Consider the following 19,786-nt stretch of genomic DNA (forward strand, 5'->3'; position numbering starts at 1 on the left):
CTCCTATTCAGCAAAAATTAGTCTAACAATAATTTCACCCACTTCCCCTCTATCCTTTTTTCTCTCCTATGTAGTGTTACGAGATAGAATGAGTGGGGAAAAAAGGGGAGAAGAATGGAGAGGAGGGGAAGAACCTGCAAAGTAGCTAAAGTCTAGCTACAGACAGGAGAGGAGAAATTTCCAGAGAGACTCTTCAGGGGCTGACAGGCAGAGCAGAGGTGAGAGTGCCCTCCGGTGTCTGCCTGAAGCTCTCAGAACATCTGTACAAGGAGGCAGAGAGCCCACTAAGGACAACTGTGCCTCCATGCACAGGCTACACTTCTGAGCTGGTAGGGACACAGGAGAAACTGAGAGAAAGATCATCTGTCCTCTGCTCAAGCATTTGCTTTTGTTTGTGTTGAGCTGTTGTGAAGCAGGTAATAAGAAAAAGGGCCTCAGATCAGAACTTGAGTCTCCTCTGGTCTGAGGAAGCAGATATCACCTGACAGCACAGAGGCAGCTGCAAAGCTCAGCCTTGGGTAGGATCCGGTCTCAGGAACACTGACTGAGGACATCCATGGTAAGTGTCAAGTCCAACAAAGAAATTGGATATCCCAAAGGTGAAGCTCAAACTTGCCCCAAGAAACTCAACCGCCCAAATCAGCAAGAAAGAGTCTAACAATAACTTTGTCCCCTTTTCCCTCTATCCTTTTTTTCTCTCCTATGTAGGGTTAGGGATAGAATGGGTGGAAGAAAGGGGGTGGAAAAAGGTGGAAGAAAGAACCTACAAGGGAGCTAAAGTCTAGCTACAAACAGGTGAACAGAAATCTCCAAAAAGAACACTAGCACCTCAGCAGGGCAGAGGTAAGTAAGTGTGGCCTGAGGTGTCTGCCTGAATCTCTGAGCATCTGTACAGGGTAGCAGAGAGGCCACTAAGGACAACCATGGCTCCATGCACAAACTGCATTACTGAGCTGGTAAGGACACAGAACAAACTATGAGAAAGATCGTCTGTCTTCTGCTCAGGCATTTGCTTTTGTTTGGGTTGAGCTGATGTGAAGCAGGTGATAAGAACAAGGGCCTCAGATCAGGGTTTGAGTCTCCTCTGGTCTGAGGAAGCAGATATCACCTGACAGCACAGAGGCAGCTGCAGAGCTCAGCCTTGGGCAGGATCCTGTCTCAGGAACACTGACTGAGGACATCCATGGTAAGTGTCACATAGACAGCCCTTTCTGCTATTTTCCCAACAAGGCCAAAAGGAACTGTGTTTGTGCACAGTGTGAGTGAGTCAAGGAAGGATGGATGAGAGAACACTTCTTGGAAAATAGAGAGTTCATGTTCTCCATAAGCACAGAGCAGGCAGCTTGTCTACCAGAGAGAGGGAGAAGGGTCCCCAGCTCATTTGTGTTGTTTCTATTTGGCAGGATGTGAAGAGGGGGCACAGCGACACCAGGAAGAAAACTGCTGCTGGAAAAGGTAGGTGTCTGCTTTCCTGTGGAGAGAAATTCGAGCTGGCCTGCTCCTCAGTGATGAGCATCGTGATGAAAGAGAGCCATGCATCTGAGGACAGGAGATGCAGAAAGGAAGGACGGGCTGCTGGGAAGTAAATCAGAATCAGGGAATCGTTAGATATTGTGATAGGAAGAAGCTGTGTTTGGCCAGGGATGGGTGCTGCCCATGGGAGTGTTGTTCAAGGCACTGGAGTGATGCTGTGCCCCTCTATGGGGGACTCCCAAGTCTCCCTGACAGCAGGTAGCTTCGATTCTTCCAGCTGCATTTCTCTTTCAGATAACTAATTTTCACAGTGTTGTATGGGGAATAAGAGAGGTTCAGGGAAGAGCACAGAAAGTGTGAATAGAGAGATGAAGTCTTCCCTTCCTCTTGCTCACTTTCAGTGTTGTGTGTCCCTAGACTCTGGTGGTTGGGCATTAAGAGTCCTAGCTTGAATGGTGTTTATGAGAGGTGCCTCTCACATTCTCATGGAATGTATGCGTGTGTGTGTGTGTGTGTGTGTGTGTGTGTGTGTGTGTGTGTGTGTATTTTCCATAACATGGTCTTTATTTTCAGATTATAGAAACAACAGAAAGAATGCTCAGGATACCCAGAATGCATCACCACCTATGGAAAGGTAAGAAATCAACCATTTGTGCAACTATTCAAACCACAACTCAGGATTTGACCTCAGACTCTGGAGCTCTTCATAATGAACATACTATACATGGTGGGATTAGAGTAGAGCCCTGTTTGAGGTGACACTAAGGGATGTGGGATATGGAGGTAGTGGAGGTACAGGAGGTCTGTGGGATACATGTGCCATATTTACACCAACTGATGGGCCTCTTGATCCTCTGTTTGGGGCTGATGCTTTTGCCTCCTGTCTTCTGCAGCTCCGCCAAGCATCCCTTACTGGACTCCTCTCCACGGCCCTTTTGGAACTCTAAGGAGATACTGCATCAGCTTACCCTCTCTCAGCTGTTCTCTCACCTCAGAGTCTTAGAGAATCTTATACAGCATAAATTTAACCAACTTTTATGGGGCATATCCTCTGTGTTCTCTGAGTCAGTTGTGGCTACCGCCTGGGCCTCCAGAAAACCTTCCTCAGGAAGACATAAAACTGTGAGGTTTAGTGATGCCTGTGTCCCTGTCCAAGCTCTACCCATGGCTAAAGGACCACCACAGCCTTCCCAGGATCCACCATTACCCCACCAACTTGTGACACCAAGCTTGGTGGGTATGACAGGGATCCAGGAACTAGAAGACCTTCCAAGCTCTACACCAAGCCAAACACCTTCTTTGGTCAAGAGTAGGGCCTATGGAAAAGCATGTCCTACCACTGAAAGAGGGATACAAGTATCCCTTCCAAGTGAAAATGAACCCTGGAAAGACAGATTGAATTGGAAAGACAATATAGGCTCTAATGTCCAAAAACATCAAGCAGCCACTAGCCAGCCCACTGACAACTTGTCCAGGAGCACCCTGCCCATTAAAGCTATCAGGTCAGCCTCCACCCTTCCTGAGCATTGTCAGATGCTCCAGCATCACGAGGAGACACTGAATGCAGACAAGGCAACTACTGTGGGAGAACAACAAGGAATCCCAGTCAGACTCCTCCCATCCAAGGAGCTGACCCAGCTTCAGGGACATTTCCCAGCAAACAGTGATCATTACTGCAAGAGCAGGCCTCAACTCTCCCAGCCTGCCCAGCCCTCCAGCCTCAACTCCAAAAGCTTCAAGTGGAGCCAGATGATGGGGTCTGTGCCCACAGGGGTGCCCTTAAAGGAGGCCATAGCAAAACGTGACATACCTAATACCATCAAGAAGGGCCTCGGTGTGGGGGTCAAACACCTGCCTTGTACTTCAAGCAGCAGCCCTGGGAAGGGGCTGGAACCCAGGAACCCTGCAGTAAGGACAGATAAGTTGTCCTCTATAAACACCACCAAGGACCTTTCCTTCTTCGATCCAAAGACTCAAATGAAGCTGGAACCAAACATCATGCAGCTTCCTATGAAAGGCAAAAGGAAACTACCCTGTGATTCCAAGGCTGAATACTATTCTAAGGCTGCCATGATCCTGGAAAAATTGCATCATCAAGATCCAGGAGGGACAAGGGTAGCAACTGTATCAACTGCCAGGCTGCGAAACTCTCTTTTTGAACACTCACCTCCAGAGGTTCAGGAGACCCAAAGAACCCCTCCACCTGCTGCCAGCCATGGGCCCTCAAAGGCCCATCCAGATCCACAACAGAGGTACCTGAGTGCTCAGCCCCATGCTACCTGTTCCCAGGCAAAACTTCAGCAGAGCAAGACTCTCCAAGGAACTGGGAAAGCCTGCCTGCTACCAAATACCAGCCCAGGAACAGCCAGGCATGCACCATGGAGGAAGTCTGAGGGTGTGGCCTCAGGACATCCCTGCTGTAGTGCAACAAGAGTTGGCCCTGATAAAAGTATCCCACCTTCAGTGGTCAAACAAACCAACACACTGAAGGTAAAAGAAGAGCCACCTCAAGCATGGAGGGTGAGTCTGGGATCTAGTGAGATTCCCAACGACCAAACCATCAAAACAGTCTTTGAGTCTGTAGAGATCATCAGAAGCCGAGGCCATTTCCAAACACCTATCCTTCAACACCCAGGGGACTTAGCTCTAAAAACAAAAGTATATAATAAGGTCAACTTGAAATCAAGCAAACCTGTGAACCATCATCCTCATGGCCCCAGTACAGTACACCCTGCCACGGTCAGCTTGTCCTCATGGCACTCACTTCTCAGCTTCCAAAACCCCAAGACTTCCCAGGGTCATGGCTTCATGAAGAGTGATCAGAGTGTGGAGACTCAGGAGTTCAGAGTCCACAAGGATAAGATAACAGCAAAGAATGACAACACATTTCATTCCCATGAAGAGAGACCAAGTATTTTGAAATCTGGAGGCATAAGCCATGGAGAAAGTCTTGGGAAAGTAAGGCCTTCTATCCCGAGCTCCACCCAGCTCAAGGGTACAGTCAAGACTGAAAGTCAATCCTTCCTATATAAACAAGGAAAAAGAGAGGCTCCTCCTAAAAGCTCCTTGAAAAACATCATGAGGGATGCTGCACAATATGGAAACCTCAGCACAAACTGCAAGAGGGAAGGGGATTCTTTGAAGAATGAAAGCCCTACACTGGCTACTGAGCAGACACAGGAGGTAATAGAAAGAGAAAACATTTACGGTACAGTGGATGAACTACAATCCTTCATAAATGTTCTGGTCCAGAACCTGGTCGATTACGTAGGTGCATCGAAGGAACAAGAGTGTAAAGTGGAATCACTGACATTCCAGCTGCTTGGCTCTTCTGAGGGTCTCTATGACCCAAACCTTAGCAGACCAGTAAGCAGAATAAGTTGTGGCCATGCCAGCCCTGAGAGGCACAAGCATTCACCCAGATACAGAAAAATTGAACACAAACAGCAGCCAGGTGTTGACCATAAAGCCTTTGACCCACATCAAAGCCCAAAGAAAGGAATGGACTCTGGCTGTCTTATGAGTCCCAAAGAGAGCCATCCAGTCAAGTACAGGGGAACTGGAGGCCAGAAACAGTCAGCTATTGTTGCTCAGGGAGCCTCTGACCCAGATGAAATTAGAACAAAGTATGGAAAGGAGTTTTTTCCACATAGAAGCCCCGAGATGCATAACCATTCATTCAGAGAAACTAGAGACAAACTGCAGAGAGACTGCGACCAACATCCCTACAGTGTGAACAGAGTAGGCTTTGAGCAGCTCCCTACTTCCAAGGGAAACAACCATCCACACCGGTCAAGGACAAAGGAACTAGAGGCCAGAAGCAGTCATATGTTACTCCCCAGGGAGCCTCTGATCCCAGGTAGACCTTACCAGCAGAAGCTACCATCTTCGCCTTCCTGAACCAGCAAGTCTTCCAGAAGATGTCCCATCTGTGCAACCATTGTTTTCCTCTATGCTTCCTGGTAATAAATGTTGACTTTTTTTCCTGCAATGAAACGCTGTCCAATTGGAGCTCCTCCCCTGTTGTTAATGCCGCCTTCCTAGATAGGAGCCCTTTCCTAGTTCTTGACCATATCTTTTTTTCCTTTTTTCATATATGTCTTAGAATGTTACTGCTATGATCAGACACCATGACCAAGGCAACTCTTATAAGGACAACATTTAATTGTGGCTGGCTTACAGGTTCAGAGGCTCAGTCGAGTATTATCAAGGTGGGAGCACAGCATCGTCCAGGCAGGCGTGGTGCAGGAGGAGCTGGGACTTCTACATCTTCGCTTGAAGGCTGCTAAGAGAAAACTGGTTTTCAGAGAGCTGGAACTAGGGTCTTTTTTTTTTTATTTGGTAAATCAAATATTTGGGATTTTATTTTAAAAACAATACCCTCACATGTCCTCTTCCCAACTTCATGTCTTCTCTTCTTCCTTTTGATTACCCACCAACAGGTATCAACAACTGTTGAGAGTTCATGAGTGCAGTGGCCATGCCATGTCTAGAAGACAGACGTGGTCAGTGTTTTATCATGGCAACAGAAACTTTAAGAAAGAAAGTCCACACCCACAATGACACACTTCCTCCAACAAGCCACACCTCCTAATAGTGCCACTCCCTGGGCCAAGTGTATTCAAACCATCACAAAACAATCCATCCTGATTACAGATTCCCCTCACTCAACTCCTCCCAGTTCCACCCCAACCCCTTTTATCCAGATCAACTCCCTCTCTCTCTTTAGAAAAGAAAATGTTTCTGCACTAAGAGACAGCAACCAAACATGACAAAATAAAATATGAAACAAAAACCATCACATCTAAGTTGGACAAGGCAACCTCCCCCCCACCTCAAAAAGGAAGAATCTTAACAGCAGTCACAAGAATCAAAGACTCACTTGTTCACACACTCAGAAATCCCATAAAAATACAAAGCTAAAAGCTGTAATATAAAGACAGAGAATCTGGTACAGACCTATGCTTACGACTTTTGTCTCTGTGAGTTCATATGAGCCTCAATTGATTCAGAGGCCCTTGTTTCCTTGGTGTCCTCCAATCCCCTGGCTCTTAACAATCTTTATACATCCTCTTTCATGGGGTTCCCTGAATTCTGAGAGGAGAGATTTGATGGGGCCTATTTAGAGCCATGTTTTCCAGGGACTGACTCACTCTGTCTGTCTGTCTGTCTCTCTCTCTCTCTCTCTCTCTCTCTCTCTCTCTCTCTCTCTCTCTCAATCTCTGTGTGTGTGTGTGTATGTGTGTGTGTCTGTCTGTGTGTGTGTCTGTGTCTGTGTGTCTGTGTCTGTGTGTCTGTGTCTGTGTGTATGTGTGTGTGTGTGTGTGTCTGTGTGTCTGTGTGTCTGTGTGTCTGTGTGTCTGTGTGTCTGTGTGTGTGTTTAATGTCTGGCTGTGGGTCTCTGCATCTGAGTCTGCTGCAGGAGGAAGCGTCTCTGATGATGAGGGGATAAGGCCCTGACCTATGAGGAGAGCAGAGTGTCATTATGAGTCATATATTGATCATGCTTTTATCTCTCAATGCAGTAGTTTCTGTCTTGCAGTGATGAGGAGGAGAAAGAAGAACATTCTGTCTGCTTCAGTGCAGTTTCTGTGGGGCATGGGCACATGGGGAAGGCACGGTCACTCATTAAATATTCAGGCATGTAACTAAAAATAAAAGTATAAAATCATTTAAAGGGGAAAAAAACCTGACTCTTTGAACTTAAGTTTGAAGGATGATGTCATTCTCTGTAAGACCAAAAACTGAAAGCCAAAAAAGATAAACTTGACTACATAAGAAAAATGTCTATACTGAAAGAAAGTGTAGTGCAAGTGTTTGGGGGAGGAGGTAGATGGCTAGGTGGGATGCACATGTACATTTGTGTATACACACAAGTGAGGCCAGAGATCAACTTTGAGGGTCGTTCCTCAGAAGCCATATTGGTTTTGAGACAAGCTTCTCTCTGGTATATGGGGCTCACGGATTAGGCCAGATCACCTAGCGAGACTCAGGAATCCATCTTTGTTGGAAACTCCCCAGTGCCAGGATTACAAACGCCTACCACACACACACACACACACACACACAGCTTTGCACACACACAGCTTTGCACACACACAGCTCTGCACACACACAGCTTCTTTGGATTGAACTCAGGCCATCATGCTTGAGGGGCAACCACTTTACCGACGGTCCACTTCCATGGCCCATCAAAATGGGTTTTTTCCCTAATCATCATGAAATGTAGAAAAAAGTGTATGCAACCACATATGTGATAATTAGGCACGTTTTATGAAGTTGAAATATATATATATCCTAGAACATAGAATAAAGGTTTGGTGAAGAAGGTTCCAAGATGGATAATGAATGATGAGAAACATATTCCACCTGACTAATTCTGAGGGAGAGTGGATCAAGGCAATCATGATGACACCTTTCCTAAACACAAAAAAAGTGTGCTCAATATATGAGCTATGTTAGTCATAGACAGGTGGGAATTGGGTGGTGGAAGTGTGTAAACATGGCTGGTCTAACCCTGAATAATCCTGGCTAACCCTGGCTAGTGTGACTCTAGATGCAGGAGCCAAAGTTGAAGTATGAAGACTGAACATGTGGCAAGTCTCACATGTTTGCACCTCACCATGAGAAGCTGGGAAGTATAAACTCGAAGTTCCCTTTGCTGACTCTATGTCCAGGTTTCCAGAGCCTTCCAAAAGTACCTCCCTGTGTCCTCTAGGCCCTTGACTTCTTTGGGGCTGTAGGAATAGAGAGGGCCCTGAACACTGGCTTTCAACCTCAAGTGTCAGAGACCTCATAGACATGGCAGTGTGGACTGCCACTGTACCTAGCCTGGCTGTTTCTGCTCAAAGAAAGATGGGACCAAGAAACTCCTGGACATAACCAGCACAGTGTTCTAGAGTGTTCTTAACACCCCAGACTTCAGCTGAAACTGCAGATGTTAATTCTCTCCCTTTCCTTCAGGCTCTTGGTTCAAAACCCTTGTGTCATTCCCTGCTGGGCATTCTGACAACATCTTCAGTTTTGTCTTTTTTACAATTTGTTTTTATGTTTATTTATCATGTGTGTGCACATACATGACATTGTGCATGCACAGGTCAGAGGCCTTTCTGAAATCATTCTCTCTTGCCATCATTTCTATCCCCAGAATAAAACTCAGGTCATCAAGTTTGGCAGCAGGTGCTTTTCTCCACCGAGCCAACACAGACACTTATCTTTGTTAAAGCTGTAGTTCCTATTGGTCTTGGATTTACAATCCCCCTGTTCCATCTTCTTCAGCTCATCTATTGGCAAGGATCACCACAACTAACAATCTTCTTAACATTTTTGTACTTTTTAATATTTTAATTTTAATACATCTTTTTTTCAATTTGTGGGTTGTGCATATATGCATGTGGTACCAGAGCTTGGTCTCAGGGCCTTGAGTATTCTGAGCAGTATCTACCACTCAGATATTATATTCCTGGTTCTTTTCCTACTTTCTGTCTTGAGACAGGGTCTAAAGCAATGGTTCTCAAGCTTCCAATGCTCTCACCCTTTAATGCCTCATGTTGCTGTGACCTCCAGCCACAGAATTATTTTGATGCTAGTTTATAACTGTAATTTTGCTACTGTTAGGAATTGTAATGTAAATATCTGATATACAGGATATCTGATATGCTACCTACAAAGGGGTCGTGACCGACAGGTTGAGAAACAACCTTGGTCTACGTGGACTGGATTGCTGTTAAATTTTGAACTGTGCTGTCTCAGCCTCAGAATCTTCTCCACTTTTTTATACCATCATCCTTCTGCATGTGTCCACTTCCTCATTCCCTTTTAAAAGCGCTGGTCAGGTGACCATAGGTGTCTGGGCTCATTTCTGGGTCTTCAATTCTATTCCATTGATCTTCCTGCCTGTCTCTGTACCAATACTATGCAGTTTTATCCCTATTGCTCTGTAGTACAGCTTGATGTCAGGGATGGTGACTCCCCTAGAAGTTCTTTTATTGTTGAGAATAGTTCTCGATATCTTGGGTTTTTTGTTATTCCAAATGAATTCGTAAATTGCTCTTTCTATCTCTATGAAGAATTGAGTTGGAATTTTAACTGGGATTGCATTGACTCTGCATCCTGAGTGAGGTGACCCAATCACAAAAGAACACACATGGTATGCACTCACTGATAACTGGATATTAGCCCAAAAGCTTGAAATACCCAAGATACAACTCACAGACCACAGGAAGCTCACAAACAAGGAAGACCAAAGTGTGAGTGTGTCGGTCCTTCTTAGAAGGAGTGACAAAATACTCAAGGGAGCAAATATGGAGACAAAGTGTGGGACAGAAACTAAAGGAGGGGCCATCTGGAGACTATTCCACCTGAGTATCCATCCCACATGCAGTCACCAAAGGTTGACGCTGATGTGGATACCAGGAAGTGCATGCTGACAGGAGCCTGATATAGCAGTCTCCTTAGAGGTCTGCCAGAGCCTGACACACACAGAGGCAGATGCTCACAGCTAACCATTGAACTGATCATGGGGTTCCCAATGAAGGAGTTAGAGAGAAGACTGAAGGAGCTGAAAGGGATTGTGGCCCCATAGGGAGAGCAACAATACCAACCAACCAGAGCTCCCAGGGTCCAAACGACCAGCCTGGGAGCACATAGGGAAGGACCCATGGCTCCAGCTGTATATGTAGGGGAGGATGGCTGTGTTGGGCATAGGTGGGAGAAATGATTCTTGGTCCTGTGAAGGCTGGATGCCCCAGTGTAGGGGAATTCGAGGGTGGGGAGGTGGGGGTGAGTGAGTAGGTGGGTGGAGAAGCATGTAAGACCAGCCCAAAAGAGAAAAAAATGTATAACAGTCAAGCAAGCTAGAAAGAGTGGGAGATCTGAAGACCTTTAAGCAGCGTTGAGTTTGCAAAAGATCATGGACCTTTGAAGTTGGACTAAATGCATTATGATATGTCTACAGGCCTACGGGTGCCAGGGAGTGGAATGAGGTGGTCTGAATGAGAATGGCCCTCAGAGGCTCATATAGCTTCATGCTTAGCCCCCAGTTAATGAAACTGTTTGGGAAGGATTAGGAAGTGCAACCTTCTTGGAGGAGGTGTGGCCTTCTCAGAGGAGGTGTGTCACTGAGTCACCTCCTTTGAGATGTTGCAAAGGTGGCTTTGAGCTTCCAAAAGCCACACCAGACCCAGTCTCCCTTTTTCATGCCCGCCCTTCCACCAATCGCCTGCCTGCCTGCCTGCCTGCCTGCCTGTGGATAAGGATGTTAACTCTCAATGTCATATCTGCCTGTCTGGTGCCATGCTTCCCACCATGATGATACTGGACTAATCCTCTGAAACTGTAAGAAAGGCCTCAATGAAACATTTTCTTTTCTAAGAGTTGTCTTGGTCATGGTGTCTCTTCACGGCAATAAAACAGTAACTACAATAGCATTCAAAGGTGTTAGAAAATGCAAATTAAAAGTACTCTGAGATTTCATCTTGCCCTAGTCAAAGCAATCAAGATCAATAAAAAAAAATGGCAACAGATGCTGGGGAGGGTGTAGAAAAGGGGAAACATGTATCCATTGCTGGTGGGAGTGTAAACTGGTATAGCCACCATAGAAATCAATGTGGAGGTCATAAGAAAGGTGAAAATAGATCTATACCATAAGATCCAACTATACCATTCCTGGGCATTTATGTAGAGGAATCTATATTGATTGATGTCATTTGTAGGTGTGGCAGTAGAGAGAAGCTCACCAAGATGCTAAGCATTCATTTTCCAAAGGAGCAGAGAGAGGGGTTTCAGTCTTGTTGGAAAAGACACCCATCTAGCTCATTCTAGCTACTATATTCAAACATTATACAAGGGTTATTGAGGCTGGGAAAGGTCCCAGCGACAAAAGTTATCTTGCCCTTGCTGCCCATGAGAGTAGATAACCCACACAAATCTCAGTCCCATTTGACCATGGCTAGCCATTATCAAAAGTAAGAACTCCAGGTTTGCCAGGAGTGTCTTAGGACCAAGGTTGGTGCAACTTCAAGCTCTCACATAGCACCAAGTGCAGATTCTCTGAGACACAACACTTCTTCAAAGTTCAAGAAGTCTCAAAACAATGGCTCAGCCTCTACTACTAATTGACCCAAACATAGAAAAGGCTTTGCTGAAACATTTCACTTAAAAACAGATATAAAGGCTTTACTATACAGATCACTACAAGTCTACTTATGACTATATAGACCATAGACAGTTGCATATGTTTTCACCACTGCTCCATTCATAACAACCAAACACTGGAAACAGCCTAGATGACCATCCATTATTAAATGGATAATGAAAATGTAATATATTAACACAATGGAATATTATTTTCTGTTAGGAAAAATGAAAATTTTAAAATCTCAGATAAATGGCTGGAGCTAGAAACAATCCTAACTGAGATAACCCAGACCCAGAAAGACAAACATTGCATGTTTTCTCTTATGTACAAATGTTTGCATTATCCATTTCATTTAGGATATCCAGAGGATAGGTAGCTAGTAAGAGACCTGTGGGTGTGGTAGTGGGATAAATAGATCCTCCAAGGAAGGGAAAATAGAGAAGAATATAGTGTTATAAAGGGATAAAGGAGGGGGCTGGAGAGATGGCTCAGCGGTTAAGAGCACTGACTGCTCTTCCAGAGGTCCTGAGTTCAAATCCCAGCAACCACATGGTGGCTCACAACCATCCGTAATGAGATTGGATGCCCTCTTCTGGTGTGTCCAAAGGCAGCGACAGTGTACTAATAAAATAAATAAATAAATAAAAAAGAAAAAAAAAGGGATAAAGGAGAAAGTAGAATAGAATGATTACATGAAGAGAGAGATGGGAGGGCAGGATAAAGGAGGGATGGGGAGGGACAACTAACACTAAAGGACTTTTGAAAATGGTTTTTTAAGGGAATTTTTGTTTAGAAGCATTTATATTTCTGGAGCAGAAACGTCAAATGGCTACGTGTCTGTGCACGGCTGTGTTTTACAATGAAGAGTATGGCTGTGCTATAGCTACAGATAACCTAGGCTTGGTCCAGCTGTGTAGAGTATTTAACCCATAAGCAAAGGACAGTGTTCTACGTTTAATAAAGTTACTATATTTTGTGCATTTGTTGCACATATGAACATATACACAAAGAGGCTGTATGTCTTCTGCTGAATGCTTTTAAGTCAGTGGTGCCTTTAGGCAAGAACCATCAAAATTAATCATTCTTTTGGGTTTTCTGATATTTTTTTCAAGTAGTGTAAAACTGCAAAGAAACCATCATAGCTTATTCACCTACAGTTTGATTGTGTGACTTGAACGTAGCACTTAGATGAGTATTTTCTATAATCCGAGTGTTCCATGTAGTTGCTGGAAACAGTTGTGACATTGACCAGTGGATGCACTTTGTTAGCCTTAATTTAAAACAAAAAAAAATTTATTGAATATATCAGTTTGATCACTATAAGTTTGCTGCAGGTGTTTGGGGAAAAAATCGTTAAGTGCAATGAAAGTGTACGTTTTTTAAAAAAAGAAATTAAGAAAAACATAAATTTTACAATCTACAGTTTTAATTTTGTGCAATATTTTCATTTAATGCATGTTTATTTGAGTAATTGTAAAATAACTACATTTTTAATGTTTTGAAATTCAATTTAACTGTCTTCTTAACCCAACAACTTCATTCTGTTGTTGCTGCACCTTAATTAAGGACTTGTTTTAAAAGTCTTTTTGTCACTCCTTGTAAAATTCTTTTCTTAGTAGAATACTTTTGCTTATGGGAGCATGGCTCCTGTGTTATAAGGGAAAACTAAAGAGCACATTTTAGGATTTTAATTCTTACAAATTACCTTGTACATAAATTACATTGTACATAAGTGTCAATCGTGTCTAACCGCTCTCTATCAATGCTCTCCTTCTCTAACCAAGGGGAAAGAATCAGAATGTCAGTTATTTTTATTAACTACAGAAATTAAAATTTTTATTTGGTTTGTGTTATGTTCTGTCTGTTAGAAAATACTAATAAAGTATTAAACGATTTAAAAAAGGACTTCTGAAAAGTCATATAGAAAACTACTAGTGTAGAAGCTTTCTAAATTTAATATATGTGTGTGTGTGTGTGTATACGTGTGTATGTAGGTATATATGTGTGTGTATACGTGTGTGTATGTACATATATGTGTGTGTATGTATACATGTGTATTTGTGTGTATGTGTGTGTGTGTGTGTGTGATGAGGGTGGGGGGACCTCATGATCAGGTCTATCACAGCAGTAGTCTATTCTCTAGTATATAATGGGGGAGAGAGTGATTCAACTATATATCATATGATACCAACTAAAACTCCCAATTCCTGGAATGGGTTACATCTTTTTGAGTTGTTGACCAATGGGATCCCATAACCACCCCCAACCTCCCAAAAATACAGATTATTGCCAACGCTATTGGTTACCCTCCACAACATGTTGGTTAGAAACTGTTGCTAAAGCCTCTTGAGCTTTGCCTCCACCATCCACCTAGATCTCAGCTGTCTTCCAATAGCCTACCAGGACAGACCACTAAGTGCTGCTCACTGTGTTTCAACCGCTTTTCTAATACAGATCCTAAAGTCTTCCACATTCCTGGGGTCGGGGCGGGGGGACCTCATGATCAGGTCTATCACAACAGTAGCCTACTCTCTAGTACCAATTTCTGTCTTACTTTCTATTGTTGTGATAAAACACTATGACCAAGGCAACTTATAGAAGGAAGGGTTTGTCTGGCTAATGGTTTCAGAAGCTAAGAACCTGTTGTGATGGTGAAACATGGTAGTAAGCAGTGCAGAACAAAAATTGCGGGCTCACATTCAGAAAAGAGTTCAAACTAGATATGATGGAAGTATTTAAACTATCAGAGCCTGCCCCTGTGACACATTTCCTCCAGCAAAGCCACAATTTCTAAGTTTACTCAAAGAATGCCACCAACTGGGAATCAAGTATTCAATGCCTGGGCTAGGGAGAACATCTCATTCAAAGCACTGTACTATGATATAGATAGATGGATGGAGAGAAAGACGAGAGAGAGAGAGAGAGAGAGAGAGAGAGAGAGAGAGAGAGAGAGAGAGAATTCTGTATATGAGTGTCTTGCTACATATATATGTCTGTGTTTTATTTGTGTGCCTGGTGCTCTCAGAGGTTAGAAGAGTTTGTCAGATCTTCTGGATCCAGAGTTATAAACTATTGTGAGCTGCCATGCTGGTGTTGCAAATCAAATCTAGGTCCTTTGGAAGAGCAGCCAGTACTCTTAACTAATGAGCCTCCTCCAGCACAATGATGATACATTTTGATTGAGAGAAAACTGATTTTGGTAATTTGTTTCATAATGTCATATAGAAGCTTTTAGAAAACCCAATTATTTAAGCATGACAGGGACAGCAGCAAGAATTGGAAGAAGGGAGTAGGGAAAGTCAGGAGGTGGGTGGGGCTACTGGGGTGGAGGTGGGGGAGGGGCCATGGCACCCTTCCTCCTGCCAGGAGTCCTTTGTGATGAGGAGCCCACAGCTGTGTGATGTGGCCTGAGCCCTCCTGACAAGTCCCATGCTGTACACCAGGGCTCAGTAATCTGAGAGCTGCACTGGGATTCAGAAGACAGAGGAATTTCTCCTTCCAATGGAAAGCATAAGTAACATGTGGATGACCCTCAGCTCCATGTACATAGCAATGGACATGAGCTTTGGCATTATGTGTGGAGTGGGGCTCTTTTTGCTACTAATCCCCTTCCTGAAGAAGTACCCAGTGTCACCACCACCTGAGAGCAAAAAGCACATCCCAAAGGTGAGGAGAGCCTTGGTTCACACACACTGGAGCAGCAGTCTGTGGTTCATGACTGTTACTTTAACAGTGCCTAGAAAGACAGGTGTAGTGACAAATTTTGGCATTTTGCTTTTTTAAAAAACCACAGAAATATAAGAATATATTTTTGTATTAATCTAAGGTGTGGGATATGGGACTGCTTCAGACTGTGCACAGCAGATGACTATGATTTTCCTAGTGCTCTAGCATGGATGTGATTCTACCACCAGCAGATAGTTTCTGTGTTTGTGTGATGTTTGGAATTCTGGGGACTTTTCAGAGGGTCTATAAATACTAGTGACTTGAGAGGCATAGTGAGTTGTTGTTTGTCCATTGGTTGCTATTGGTTACTGTTGTTTGTAGTTTGTTAAATTGTCAAGTCCAACAAAGAAATTGGATATCCCAAAGGTGAAGCTCAAACTTGCCCCAAGAAACTCAACCGCCCAAATCAGCAAGAAAGAGTCTAACAATAACTTTGTCCCCTTTTCCCTCTATCCTTTTTTTCTCTCCTATGTAGGGTTAGGGATAGAATGGGTGGAAGAAAGGGGGTGGAAAAAGGTGGAAGAAAGAACCTACAAGGGAGCTAAAGTCTAGCTACAAACAGGTGAACAGAAATCTCCAAAAAGAACACTAGCACCTCAGCAGGGCAGAGGTAAGTAAGTGTGGCCTGAGGTGTCTGCCTGAATCTCTGAACATCTGTACAGGGTAGCAGAGAGGCCACTAAGGACAACCATGGCTCCATGCACAAACTGCATTACTGAGCTGGTAAGGACACAGAACAAACTATGAGAAAGATCGTCTGTCTTCTGCTCAGGCATTTGCTTTTGTTTGGGTTGAGCTGATGTGAAGCAGGTGATAAGAACAAGGGCCTCAGATCAGGGTTTGAGTCTCCTCTGGTCTGAGGAAGCAGATATCACCTGACAGCACAGAGGCAGCTGCAGAGCTCAGCCTTGGGCAGGATCCTGTCTCAGGAACACTGACTGAGGACATCCATGGTAAGTGTCACATAGACAGCCCTTTCTGCTATTTTCCCAACAAGGCCAAAAGGAACTGTGTTTGTGCACAGTGTGAGTGAGTCAAGGATGGATGAGAGAACACTTCTTGGAAAATAGAGAGTTCATGTTCTCCATAAGCACAGAGCAGGCAGCTTGTCTACCAGAGAGAGGGAGAAGGGTCCCCAGCTCATTTGTGTTGTTTCTATTTGGCAGGATGTGAAGAGGGGGCACAGCGACACCAGGAAGAAAACTGCTGCTGGAAAAGGTAGGTGTCTGCTTTCCTGTGGAGAGGAATTCGAGCTGGCCTGCTCCTCAGTGATGAGCATCGTGATGAAAGAGAGCCATGCATCTGAGGACAGGAGATGCAGAAAGGAAGGACGGGCTGCTGGGAAGTAAATCAGAATCAGGGAATCGTTAGATATTGTGATAGGAAGAAGCTGTGTTTGGCCAGGGATGGGTGCTGCCCATGGGAGTGTTGTTCAAGGCACTGGAGTGATGCTGTGTCCCTCTATGGGGGACTCCCAAGTCTCCTGACAGCAGGTAGCTTCAATTCTTCCAGCTGCATTTCTCTTTCAAATAACTAATTTTCACAGTGTTGTATGGGGAATAAGAGAGGTTCAGGGAAGAGCACAGAAAGTGTGAATAGAGAGATGAAGTCTTCCCTTCCTCTTGCTCACTTTCAGTGTTGTGTGTCCCTAGACTCTGGTAGTTGGGCATTAAGAGTCCTAGCTTGAATGGTGTTTATGAGAGGTGCCTCTCACATTCTCATGGAATATATGGGGTTTCTGTGTGTTTTTCATAACATGGGCTTTATTTTCAGATTATAGAAACCACAGAAAGAATGCTCAGGATACCCAGAATGCATCACCACCTATGAAAAGGTAAGAAATCTACTGTTTGTGCAATTATTCAATCCACAACTCAGGATGTGAACTCAGACTCTGGGGCTCTTCATAATGAGCATACTATGTATGGTGGTATTGAAATATAGCCCTGTTAGTCACTACGGGACATGAGATATGGAGGCAGTGGAGGGGCTGTGGGATACAGATACCATATTCACACAGACTGATGGGCCTCTAGAACTGCTGCTTGGGGCTGATGCTTTTGCCCCCTGTCTTCTGCAGCCCCACCAAGCATCTTCTTCTGGATTCAACAGCACAACCCTATTGGAACTCTAATACGAATCTGGACCAGCTTCCCATCTTTCATCTGTTGTCTTACCTCAAGGTCTTAGAGGAACTCATACAGCAGAAATTTAGCCAGATTTTCTGGGGCATATCCTCTGTGCTCCCTGAGTCAGTGGTGGCCACTGCCTGGGTCTCCAGGAAACCTCCCTCTGTACAAACCAAAACTTCACCCTTCAGTAAGTCCTATAGCTCTTTTCCAGATCTTCCTCTGGTGCAAGGACCTCCACAGCTTTCCCATGCCCAGCCATTACCCCATCGACTTGTGACACCAAGCTGGGTAGATGTGGCAGAGACCCAGGTACTGAAAAGACACCCAAGCTCTAAACCAAAAACTACACGTTCATCCAAAAGTAGGGCCTATGGAACAACATATTCTAACCCTAGGATGAAGGTACTGACATCCATCCCAACTGAAAACGAGCCCCAGCAGAAGAGTCTGAAGTGGAAAGACGTTATAGGCTCTACTGTCCCAGAACAACAAGAAGTCATTAGGCAGTCGGCTGACAGCTTGCCTTGGGGCACCCTGCTCACTGAAGCAATCAGGTCATCTTCTATCCTTCCTGAGCATTGTCGGATGGTCCAGGATCATGAGAGACAGAAGAAATACAGGGTGACTAAGGTAGGAGACCATCAAGACCCCTGCTTCAGGGAACCAATGAACCCTGCAGGACATTTCCCAACAAACACTCCTCACCAGTCCAAGAATGGGCTTGGACCTTTCCAGACTGCCCAGCCCTCCATCTTGGACTCCAAAACCTACAAGTCAAGCCACATAATGGAGTCTGTGCCCTCGAGGTTGCCCTTAAAGAAGAGGCCAGTTAACAAGCATGACTCCATCAAGGAGGATCTCCTGCCTTGCACTTCAAGCAGCACCACTGGGAAGAGGCTAGAACCTATGAAACCTGCACCAAGGATGGACCAGCAGTCCTATGTGAACACAGCCCAGGATCTTTCCTTCCTTGACTCAAAGACTCAAATGAAGCTGGAATCAAACATCATACAGCTTCCTGTGAAATGCAGAAAGAAACCATATCTGCAGCCTCTTGAGTCAAGAGATCTCATCCAATCTGGGGCTCCAGCCTCATACCTTCCCCAGCCTGTGTATCCTTCATCAGCCACCTGTGTTTCTGAGGCTGAACACTATCCCAAGACTTCTGTGATCCCAGAAAAATTACATCACCAAGATCCAGGAGGGACAAGGTTAAAAACAGTATCAGCTACCAGGCCGCAGAATACTCTGTCTGCCTACTCATCTTCAGAGGTTCAGGAGACCCAAAGAGCCTCTTCACCTCCTGCCAGCTATGGGCATTCTGAGGCTGATGGAGATGCATCACAGAACAACCTGAATACTTGGGCCAATGCTTACTGCCTCCTGGCAAGAACCCAGGAGAGTAGGACTATCCAAGGGACTGGAAGAGGCAGCCTGCAACCGAGAACTAGCTCAAGAATTGTCAGGCAAGTACCATGGAAGAGTTTCGAGAATGAGGCCTCAGGACATCCCTTCTGGAGAAGCACAATGGTTGATCCTGGAGTAAGAACTCCACCTTCAGTGGCCAAACAGACCAATAGAATAGTGGAGGTAAGAAAAGAGACACCTCCCCCATGGAAAGAAACCCTTGAGCCCAGCAAGATTCCCAGTGGCCAAAACACCAATATCAACCTCAGAGCCTTTGAATCTGCAAGGGCCAATGTAAACCCCAGCCATTTCCAAACATGTGGACAGCACTCACGAGGCCCGCCTCTAAAACCACAGGTGATTAGTGAGGTTGACTTCACATCACAAGAGCAGCCACTCACCTCCACCCCTAGGCTCCTTGCAGACCATCAAAGTACTATGCATCCTGCCACAGTCATCTGGCCTTCACAGGACTCACTACCCAGATACCAGAATAGATCCAAAGATCCCAAGACTTCAGAGGGCCTACTTGATGTACCCATGAGGAAAAATCACAGCCAGGAGGCTCAGAACCTTAGGGTTCCCAAGGATAAGATTCTAGGAAGTAGTCACAAAACATTTCATCCCAGTGAAGAGAAGGGGGATTTTATGAGATTCAGAGCCAAAAGCCAGAGAGAAAGACTTGAGGGAGTGCAGTCCTCTGAAGGCTATGATACATCCACCCAGCCCAAGGACACAGGCATTCCTGAGAGTCAGTCCGACATGCTAGGAAATGAACAGGATACTGTAGTAAACCTTCTGAGAAAAATCAAAAGAAATTTACAATATCTCAGCCTTGACACAAACGACAATGAGCAATGGGAGTCTATAAAGAATGAAATCCCCCCACCATCCACGCTACAGAGTCAGA

At 44.7% G+C, this 19,786-nt stretch overlaps 1 protein-coding gene across 1 annotated transcript in view; it reads left to right on the plus strand.

Annotated features, from left to right (window-relative positions):
* Positions 1-5,373, plus strand: part of LOC114617511 (spermatogenesis-associated protein 31E1-like) — a 15,670-nt gene extending 10,297 nt beyond the window's left edge. Inside the window, exons 2-3 of the mRNA XM_028763092.1 lie at positions 1,404-1,455; positions 2,367-5,373. Of these exons, the coding sequence (XP_028618925.1) occupies positions 1,404-1,455; positions 2,367-5,373 (3,059 nt within the window). The remainder of the gene's footprint in view (positions 1-1,403; positions 1,456-2,366) is intronic.
* Positions 5,374-19,786: the final 14,413 nt, after the last annotated feature.

Source organism: Grammomys surdaster, unplaced genomic scaffold, assembly GCF_004785775.1.
Source record: "Grammomys surdaster isolate TR1022 unplaced genomic scaffold, NIH_TR_1.0 137, whole genome shotgun sequence".
Classification (NCBI taxonomy): Eukaryota; Metazoa; Chordata; class Mammalia; order Rodentia; family Muridae; genus Grammomys; species Grammomys surdaster.